The sequence below is a fragment of the Bactrocera latifrons genome, unplaced genomic scaffold, assembly GCF_001853355.1.
Source record: "Bactrocera latifrons isolate USDA-ARS-PBARC rearing strain unplaced genomic scaffold, ASM185335v1 scaffold_299, whole genome shotgun sequence".
Classification (NCBI taxonomy): domain Eukaryota; kingdom Metazoa; phylum Arthropoda; class Insecta; order Diptera; family Tephritidae; genus Bactrocera; species Bactrocera latifrons.
In genome coordinates this window covers 343,662-354,669 of record NW_017536618.1, presented here as the reverse complement: position 1 = coordinate 354,669, position 11,008 = coordinate 343,662, and the positions used below count along the sequence as shown (strand labels likewise).

Sequence of the window (11,008 nt, the reverse complement as noted above, 5' to 3'; positions counted from 1 at the left end):
ATGAATATCCAATTTACAGGCTTTGATGAAGTGGAATGGCTTCATTATGAGCTTGTGAGGATGTTAAAATGTTAATATTGATCAATTCTACCATCAATCCCCCGCATTATGAYATTACCTTCATCATGTTTTACTGTTTGTTTGGTGTATCTTGGGTTCAGGCATTGGGCTTTCGGTTGTTATACAAACGTTTTATCGACGGACACATTTCCATTTACTTTTGTTTCATCACTGCATAACACAATTTTGCAAAAATTTTCAGTGATTTGAGAGATACTATTCTTGTTTCAAACGAGTTCCTATGTAGAAACATTTTGACAGATAATCCCTTGGAAGATTAGTGTACCTAAGTATATTATACTCTTGAAACGAACTAGTTTTGTCATACTTATGCCTAAGTTTAGTTTCTGATACTTCTTAATCTCTAAACTGGGAAATAGTGTTCGAATTTCGCTGAGATAACTACCTGACATATATAACATATATGTATATCTATATACTCTTCCTCAAAGGGGCATCTTTCTGATGTAAATCGTATCTATCGATTTATTCAGTAGAACTGAGTAATAAGTTATTTGATTAATAATAAAACACTCTACTCTTCCGTGTTCTATCAAAAAAAAAAAAGGCTATTGAAAAAAGTACCTCAACTTAGATCACACGTCATATGCATGGTATATACATATGATAGGTTTCATGATATCACAGTGCCTAGTGTATCTTGAGTATCTCATTCTCATTCATTTGATAATAAAATTTGTGCTCGGGTACAAAATACAAATCCGGTAAACAATTTGTCACATAGTTCCAATTGACCGCCAACAATAGACAACACACTTTTACAAAAAAAAATAAAAACAACTTCATTGTAGATATATTATATTTTGATTATTATTTTAGGCGAGCTRTGAGTCATAACGCTATATTAATTGGAACGTGTTAATGACGCAAGCGTCAGACAGACAGTTGCGAGGCGAGACAAAGTGGGGTAACTCACCGACACGAGTTTGTAAACACTTTATTGYGTGAAAAGAATTAATTTATTCACTTCAAACTAAAAATTTTCATACAAATCTAGATTTGGATTGTGTTTTTATTATTCTTTTTTGTATTTTGTCTATATTTTTCCATTCGGTACACACATTTACACATACGTACTTACATGCAAATCAGTTTAGTTTCCAGTGTTGGAATGATATTTTGTTGATTTTTGTTGTTTCTGTTCATCTATTGTGTCTTCCYTTTATGGTACGTTTCGTGCGAGTACATATTTATATGCTACACCATCGCCACATTCAAGTATAACTTTTGTGTTGTTGTATTTTTGTATTTTTGTCACGCATGCACGCACCATATTTTGATAAACCGCAATAGCACCGTCTTCTACAAAGTAAACAATAAATATTAATTTATTTCTTAAAATTCGTCACACCGAAACCCAACGCCAGGACTTGGCAAACTGCTCACACCCGACCTTGAGATCGCCTTGCAATTCTGTTCGCATTTGATTTACGGCTACGCCGGCATCAATCCCAACACCTATCAGGTGCAGAGTCTGCACGAAGATTTGGACGTCTACAAGCATCAGTATTCCGAAGTTACAGCGCTGAAGCGCAAATATCCAAGCTTGAAAGTATTACTGAGCGTTGGTGGCGATCAAGATGTCGATGCCGAGCATCCGAACAAATATCTAGAGCTGTTGGAGGGTGAAAAGGTCAAGCAAACCTCATTTATTAACTCCGCCTACTCGTTGGTGCGCTCCTATGGTTTCGATGGTTTGGATTTAGCCTTCCAATTTCCGAAGAATAAGCCACGTAAAGTGCACTCGGATATCGGTATGGTGTGGAAGAAATTCAAGAARCTCTTCACGGGCGATTTCATCGTCGACGAGAAATCCGAACAGCACAAGGAAGAGTTTACCGCATTTGTGCGCGATGTGCGCAATGCTTTGCGTCCCGATAATATGATGCTCACGCTAACGGTATTGCCGAATGTCAATTCATCGTGTAAGTTTGTGAAAATTCCGAATTTAGTTAATTATTGWATAATCMATGTAATTACCAYAACAAACMACTTATAGGGTACTTCGATGTGCCAGCACTTGTCGGCAATTTGGACTTTGTCACTTTGGCCGCCTTCGATTTCCTCACACCCGAGCGTAATCCACAAGARGCCGATTACAGCGCGCCATTATACGAACTATACGATCAAAATCGCTTGCCACAYTACAATGTTAATTACCAAGTAGACTATTGGCTGGCCCAACAATGTCCGGCCAATAAGATTAATGTCGGTATTGCCGCCTATGGACGCGCCTGGAAGTTAACCAGTGATTCGGGCATGACTGGCACGCCTGTCGTAAAGGACACCGATGGCCCGGCACCGGCTGGCATGCAAAGTCAAAACCCYGGTCTRCTCTCTTGGCCGGAGGTGTGCGGTAAGTTGCCGAATCCGGCAAATACATATCTGAAGGGCGCCGATGCACCGTTGCGACGYGTTAGCGATCCGACGAAACGKTACGGCCCGTATGCCTACCGTCCGGCAGATGCTAATGGCGAACACGGCATGTGGGTGAGCTATGAGGATCCGGACAGCGCGGCTAATAAGGCGGCTTATGTGCACTCGAAGAACTTGGGCGGTATTGGCTTGTTCGACTTGAGTTACGATGACTTCCGTGGCCTGTGCACTGGCGATAAGTACCCCATTTTGCGTGCTGCCAAGTTTCGTTTGTAATACTTTAAGTTCTTCTATAAACAAATTATCTTCGAATTTGCTTTTGTTRTATATTTTCACGCTCAATAAACAATGATTTTTTTTACACACAATATTTTGTACATATGCTTTTGCTTTTCWTATTATCGCAATGTTCCAGTGATCTTGCTGAACCTAAAATATGCGCGCTGATAAGTTTCTTAGAAAGCTTACTAAATTTACTCGCGCAAACAGTGAACTCAGTTGGCAAAATATTATTTTCATTTCGCGTTTGTAGTCGGTTAGACGTTCAAGATGAAGGTTACACTTCTAATCTTAGCATTTATAGTRGTTTCCGTGAACTGGACCACAGCGTCCTTCTTGGAACGCAATTTAGTGTGCTTTTACGATTCAAAGGGCGTCACACGCGCAGGTTTACCGTTATATTTATACCTATTTTACATTCCATTAAAATCCTCTTTCGTAGGTCAAGCACAATTCAGCACGGCTGACTTGGAAATCGCGCTACAGTTTTGCACACATGTTATCTACGGCTATGTAGGCATCAAACCGGAAACCTTCCAGCTAATGAGTCTCAATGAAAATCTGGATATACAGCGCCGTCACTTCGCCACTGTCACTGCGCTRAAAGAGAAGTATCCACATATCAAATTTCTACTGAGCGTCGGCGGCGATCGTGATGCTGGTGGTCATGAGAAGTATATCAATCTGTTGGAGGCAGGTCGCCAGAAGCAAACCGCTTTCATAGACTCGGCGCGTGATTTYCTGCGCAGCTACAACTTTGATGGCATCGATTTGGCTCTCCAACTGCCCCGCAATAAGCCAAGGAAGGTGCACTCAGATGCCGGCGCTGTGTGGAAGAGTTTCAAGAAGTTYTTCACTGGTGACTTCATTGTCGATGAGAAGGCGGATGAGCACAAGGAAGAGCTCACCGATTTGATTAAGGATCTGAAGAATACATTACGCTCCGACAATTTACTGTTATCGCTGACAGTGCTACCGAATGTCAACTCGAGTTGTAAGTAYTAAGCAAAGTTGAAATTATAGCAAAAAAAAAAAAACAAGGAACTCGAGAAACGAAAAACTCGACAATTTTACTGGCTTACTTCTTCCAATCTGCTTGCTTGATCTTTTTTATTCACGCTCTAACCACATTCCCACTTTCTTAGGGTACTTCGATGCGCCGGCTATAGCCGATAGTTTGGATTTGATCAATTTGGCTGCCTTCGATTTCCTCACACCTGAACGTAATCCCGAAGAAGCCGACTATTCCGCGCCACTTTATGAGCTCTACGATCAAAATCGTCTGTCTCATTATAATGTTAACTTCCAAGTGGAGAATTGGCTGTTRCAACGTGTGCCCGCCGGCAAGATCAACGTGGGTATTCCCACTTTTGGACGCGCTTGGAAGATGACTAAGGATTCCGGTAACACTGGTTTGCCGGTAGTACCAGCAACAGAGGGTGCAGCACCTGCCGGACCCATAACTAAAACACCAGGTCTCTTCAACTGGCTGGAAGTATGTCAACGCCTACCAAATCCATCCAACATCAATGCGAAARGTGCTGATGCCCCWCTACGCCGTATTAGCGATCCCACTAAGCGTTATGGCACTTATGCTTTCCACACCGCCGATGAGGATGGCGCTAACGGTGTATGGGTAAGTTATGAAGATCCCGACACGGCTGCCAGCAAGGCGGGTTATGTGAAGGCCAAGAATTTGGGCGGTGTGGCGCTGTTCGATATCACTTTGGATGATTTCCATGGTCAATGCACCGGCGACAAGTTCCCCATGTTGAGGGCTGTCAAATACCGATTGCTTTAGGCGCGACGATTGGCGGAACATCTAAGGCATCTAAATGCAATTGCTGCTTGATGAGCAAATGTAAAAATATATATTTTGTGAAACCTAAACGTAGTGCTATAGAAATTGTTAACTAAATAATTTTTTCTTGTGATTATATTTAATAATTGTTAATATTTACTTGTTATCCGAGTTAAAATAAATCGATTAATTACTGACCTTGTAGTTTCAGTGTAAGCTAAGAAACTATATCATAGTCTGAGTATTCAATGTAGTTAGTAACACTCAAATACGAGTTTAATGAATGAGGTACGGAAAGTGTACAAACTGATGAAGACAAAACTATAGTGTTATATGATTTTCTTCAACTGCTGTTTGGCTATCTATTAGAGCTTCTTTCAGTAAGACTTTKTTGAACGCTCTCCAACGGTAACTTTTCAACCTTTAGACACGATAATATACGTGGCAGTGTCTTTTGACATATTAATAGTCACAGTTCTTTTCGAGGATACGTCTGAACCAAGAGAGTCGAAACCGGCTTGTTCCAGATGTTAATCGGAAAATTTTAATCTATCCTATTACCCTCCACGAGCGCTAATTCAACGCCCACGAGGAGTTCGACCATTCGTCAATCCACGAACCGCCCACCCAACTCGCTATGTCTAATAAGACCGGGTCGTTATTAATGTACATTTTACTACCTACGCCTGACCTATTCGCAGCATCAGCTTTGGTAAACGTTGGTAGGATCCTGAAAGCCACCGTCTTGAACCAAGAGCGACYTTGGTTTCGCTGAGTGGACCAATAAGTTCCGCATTTAGCAATATCGGCGCTTGCTGATTTGGCTCCTTGGTCATCTCTAGCCTTGTCAATCTCCGGCCATATCTAAGTGGTGAGAAGTTGTAATATCCAATTAACAGCTCCATCTCGCTTGCTGAAGAAGGTACTGCCGGCAGCCAAATGCRAGATCTAGGGCGTAGTGGAAGATTCATTTTATTCATAGYTTCAACCTGGCGGTGTTACTTTATCTCTGCCCCTCTTGAGACGCTTGCCGCCAAATTTCTGGCGACTTCACCTTTTGTTCCTCGAAGGGCTTAAGTACGACTTAGGCAGAGGTTCGTTCACTACCTTTGTTGTTGCTGTTACAGGGGCAGAAAACATTCCTGACGTAATTTCGAGAAATGGTGCCGAATTGTCAGTCCTTAGCCGGATAAAAATCCGGGTCCCTTCCGGTTACGTAGACCCGACTATCATATAAACGGAGTAACTACTTWAATTTTGCGACGGTTTCGTCATCCCAAAAGCAGAACTCCGATCTAGGACAAAATTGCCAGTTTCGACTTCTCTTCACTTTACATTGTCTCCTTTCTATCATCCTTTATTCTGTTTTGGTGTTTTATTTGTTTGTTCATGCTGATTGCATCCAAACCGCAGCGCCTATTCGGCTGCCGAAAAGGTATCCGCCTTTAATGATTGCAAGGTTGGCTCAGTAACAAGGCCAAGGCGGAGGCTAACGCATGTTCCTATGAGCCTATGGGTTCAAAGACAACCAGCGCAAGGAAATAACCATAGCAGGGGAGGGTTAACGTACTCTGGGGCCTGCCAAAGTTTTGAGAGAACGGAGGCAAGTACGACATTAGCTCGTCCGCTTCTATTGGGCATTACTCCATAGTACTCAGGTGGCAGAATGCCGCACAGCGTCCTACCAAAATCCTAAAAGAGCTAAACCTACTGTGAGTCCAGTTCAAAAGCTAAGATCGTTTCTCGGAACTGAAAGCCATGCCCGGTACAGGTAATTTGTAGCATTAATCACGGTGCACGAAATTMGTTTACTTTTGTCTCATTCTCAGCACAAATTTATTTAAGCCTTACAATTAACTACTTTTAATTTATATTATCTAAGCTTTGGTTTGATTTATGACTTATCATACGTACTATCGAACAGATCTGTACTCAATTCTTTTTATGAATTAGTTAGTTTGGTATTAACCTGATACATTAACAAATTAATTTCAAGCTTCCAAACAAATCAAAAGCCAATCCAACTGCATACCGAAGAAACGAAAATGAAATCAAGTAATAATGTAATTAAAGGCGCTATTTACCTTAAACGGCTGCTGCTTAACGCCAGCGCCAATTCGCCACTACTTATGTGACTGGCGTAAGAAATCAGCATCGAACAGCCAGTTAAGTAGCCAACTTAAGCATTAATTGCTTGCTTTCGGTTATTGGCGCCCACTGCCTTGACTATAAGCCAACATGCAGAGAGCGCCACAGCAAACTGCGGTAATTTGGTTGAAGCCAACAAGCCCGCAAAGCATGTGTGTTCGCSTACGAAAAAACTTGTCTGCTAAGCTTAAATGCCTTTATCGCCACTTGGCGATCTTTGTCAAATAGTAGCGCCGTTTTTGGGCTACTTACTTTACGCTGCAATTGCAACGCAACTATACTTTGTAGTCAGCGTTGTAGCATTTATTGGCCATATCCAAGTTGTTACTTGTAAGTGGTATGTGTATAATACGAATATACATTGTAGGTAACTATATGCGTTTATGCGCATGCGCGACCGGGCTCTATAAACGAGGTGCGCTGATAAAAGTTCGTTTAAAATTTTCTAATTCGGCTAACTCTTAGTTACCTTTTAACAAAAATTAATTAAAGTTTTCAACAAGAAATTGCAATTAACTTAGCTATATACATATAATCAGCGGATACTCGCAGATACCGAATGAAGATWATTTAAGAAAATATTTTTCTATATAATTCAGCTAAGTATTTAGATATCGTAATCTTCGCCTGAACTGAACTCAGCAATGATGCTCATTCAAAAAATGTTGACATGTTTGTTTACTTCAAAATGGTGTTTAGCTATCTAAGTTGGAATCGATAGAAACAACAATTAAAGGACGCAAGCTGTTCTCATATTACTATTTGGCAGAAAAAAATTCAAGTTTAGATATCTAATTTTATATATGGTATAACTATTTTAAGAACTTCTTTCAGAACCTTGGTTTTTATGCTAACTATCCCTACTTGTGAAAATTCTTTGAGACCAACTTCCTCCCTTCCAAAAAATGTCATTTAAATTCTAAAAGGTAAAATATGTATTTAACGGGTGTTCCAATGTAGAGGTACTTTTATCAATGGATCTGTCAAATCACGCGTGAGTCTTGTCAAGCTGGCWTGTTATTTTTGTTCAGTATTATATTGCACTTCATCATTCAAGCAAGCGACGTCACTTTTCTGTGTGAGGTCTTGAAAAKTTCCAAGAATATCCTACGTTTTTGAGTCAAGTTTTCTCCAGCGATTACTCCCATTGAGTCTGGCTCAATGGCCATGTAGTACTAGTCGAGGTCTTGAGAGCGCCACTTAAACCAAAATCAAAATTCGGTAATTTTTTTTTAGAACATGAGTTTAGTTATATATGGTAATTTTGCTAAATTGTCTTAACTTTTACTGATTTTTAAACTTATAAGAGTCTTATAACTTTACTTCCATCATTTGTAACATTCACTTTTTCTCCAATTAGTAAATCTAAAATATCAACGAAGAGAGCAATATGTTTCACTTTATAAAAATTCGAGAGAGAATTCAATGTAGAGGAATGGATGGAAAATTTGTATATCAATATATCAAAATAAGATGAGACACGTAAGTTGTCCCGTTCGAGCTTTGCTACCTCTTACATTTTCGATCGAAAATTATTAGATCTTTTTATGTTTTAGGAGGACCAAAGCACTAAACAATTCGTTTAAATATTAAACTATGGATTTTAAAAAACCTTTACTAGTATACTTGCTAGGCAAACTTCTGTGACTACCCCTTCATAAAACTATGTCTATATATTTACATTCACAAATCTATTCGCATGTATATATACATATATATATGCATAAACATATGAACTTGTAAACATATTGCAATACAAACACTTGTATGCAAGTGGCGCTTACCGTCAATGTTCCATAAATTTGGCTGCTACGAAAAGCCTCTTACCCCTGACGCTGCCTGTGCCTGTCCATGATCATTTTGTTTTTCTTGTGGGTGCATTCGCAGTGAGCTTGTTTGTATGTCAATCGAAAGCGCGTTGACATGCCACCAGGTAAAAAGTATAATGCACTCGCTGTCGGGAGGGGGATGGCAGTTTGCTTTTTTATTTTCTTTGTTTTTTTGTACAGTTGAAAATCGTTTTCTTCACGCTACTCTTGCTTGAGACCAAATTAAGTTATTGTTTTCGTCGGGTTTTCAGATCCGTTTTTTTTTTTTTGGATATTTCCTACCCATCTTTATGAAATCTGATTGCCTACTCGAAACACTATGTGCCAATCTGAATCCGGATCTACTTTTGTTAAAATTTGTTTAAATAAATTATTCTGTGAACTATCGAAAAGCTGGTAAACATATACATATCTATGATATATGCCAACAATGTAGCAAAGACCTTTGAATCCATGTGGACTGGCATTTCAGTCATGTAAAAACTTTCGACAGGGCTGCATTTCTCAATTAGACTTTTTTCAGATTTTTATTTTTTATAAAAAATTAAATATCTTATTATTATTTCTTATTGTTACAAAAATACAGTATTAACAAAGAAATTTTACAGTTTTTGAAAAACAATTTTGAACTCGGCCGTTGTGACTCCATTTCCCGTGACCCTTCGGAAAAAAGATGCGCCCTTTTTTTCAAGTATTTTTCATAAAATCTCTTTAAGAATGAAGATCGGTTAAGTAGTGCTCAAGAAATCTCACCAAACGACTTCAAAAACACGGTWTCGAAAAAAGCGTTTAGGCTGCATCTCGAAACTATTCCTCGGATCAACTTAAAAATTTAGGACAATATTCTGGAGGTGTTGTAAAACTTACTGAGGTAATAAAAAAATTCCATTTTTGAAACCTGTAAACCCATGTGACCCCTTAAATGGAGTATCATGTGTGGTGGCAAAGGAAGAAATTAGTACTCTCCACAAGTTTTCAGTTCATGGTTGTACTTAAAACCAAGGCGATACTAAGAAAAGTATTATTATTGTGAGCTTATGTAAAATCAATCACAATCGTATTTGTTGATCTAATAAAATTGCAAGATACCGATCGTTATTCCTTATTTATTYATTCTTGGATTTCCATAGCTGTAAGAAAAAATATATTTACGCCCTTCAAAACTTCCTAAAATACAAGAAGTTTGTGAATTCGTTTATGAATTAGTCGTCCAAATAGTCTACGTTAAGTTGACTCGAGTTCAGAGTTTCTCCCTTCAAGCGATGGCCGCAGGTACAGAAACAGTTTGCTGATCCATAGGTTTTTTATTCAATGACTATTCAATGAGCATAATTTTTTATGACAGTGAGGTTAATCTTTCTCACCCACAATTTTCTGGTACATACAAAGGTCAGTTTAGGTAACATGGTARGCCAATATGCCACGCATAGACCAGTTTTGCTGCTTTCCGATACCAGATGGTGTTCAGTTGTTAGATCCATGAGGAGTAGTCATCATTTATGATGCTTACGCTTGACGCAAATTTTAACAGACTCTGCACCCTCACTACCGATATCTCCTTCCGAGTATCATACCGTGGGGATTCTAAATGCAGCAGTATTGCAAATGCGGGACAAAAGCACAMGAAATTATCCTTTGTTACCCTGGTGCCGCGCTTTATACATTCTCTGAAGTCTTTCCAAACTGTCAGACCCATCCTGCGAGTGTTTCCACCAGRCAGTCATAAGTTAATATTCCGACCAATTATACAGACTCTTCTATCGAGTGCCGATGGAATTATGTGTACTTCCGATTTACCATTTTGCACATGACTTTTGCAGTTTTGCATCCAGCGAGCTTGTTCCTTCAGGTTTTGATTTTCTTAACAATGCTTTTACCCAGATCGTCGTATAGACAATGCATATATTTTTCAATGTTGATCACGTTTTCGGCTGTATTCCGTACACCATTTTTGGCATTTCATTGCCGTCGATGCCTTTGTGGCCTGGCACGCAGTAGAAGTGAAGTTGCTTATTTCTGGCAACACTTCTACTGCTGCCCTTCTTCCCAAGACTGGCCGATCTTCTGGCCGATATGCCATACAAGGCTACTGCCTTGGTTGCTCCTTGGCTGTCCATGTAGATGTTGACTCTGGAATTCCCTGCAGGTGTATCAGAGGCCAGCTCCGCGGCTTTCGCAATAGCTTTAATATATTTATTCTTTTAATAAAGTTAACTTTAGCGGAATACGGAATAGATTTATTCAGGGTATGGGGTATCCTCTTCTTATTGCAACTTGATATCAAGTATCCAATTCTTTTCTTAAGTCCAACAGTGGATCTTGTCAGATGATTTCAGTTTGGGTCAGATAATAATATAGGAAAACATTGATCGAATAATGTCAATACCGAGAGACACCGAAGTCCATTTTTCCCACCGACAATTACTTTTTATTTAGACACATAAGTGAAATTGTCAAAACTCGAATAAAAATAAGCRTTCTGAAAGCCTCTTTT

At 39.4% G+C, this 11,008-nt stretch overlaps 2 protein-coding genes across 2 annotated transcripts in view; both read left to right on the top strand.

Annotated features, from left to right (window-relative positions):
* Positions 1-2,827, top strand: part of LOC108970324 (chitinase-like protein Idgf2) — a 6,665-nt gene extending 3,838 nt beyond the window's left edge. Inside the window, exons 2-3 of the mRNA XM_018935647.1 lie at positions 1,449-2,006; positions 2,081-2,827. Coding sequence (XP_018791192.1) covers positions 1,449-2,006; positions 2,081-2,733 — 1,211 coding nt within the window. The 3' untranslated portion in view covers positions 2,734-2,827. The remainder of the gene's footprint in view (positions 1-1,448; positions 2,007-2,080) is intronic.
* A 131-nt stretch (positions 2,828-2,958) lies between these two features.
* LOC108970323 (chitinase-like protein Idgf3) lies at positions 2,959-4,555 on the top strand. Its single transcript, XM_018935646.1, has 3 exons — positions 2,959-3,124; positions 3,179-3,730; positions 3,882-4,555. Exons 1-3 carry the CDS (start codon positions 3,007-3,009, stop codon positions 4,535-4,537), a joined length of 1,326 nt encoding a protein of 441 aa, XP_018791191.1. The 5' UTR covers positions 2,959-3,006; the 3' UTR covers positions 4,538-4,555.
* Positions 4,556-11,008: the final 6,453 nt, after the last annotated feature.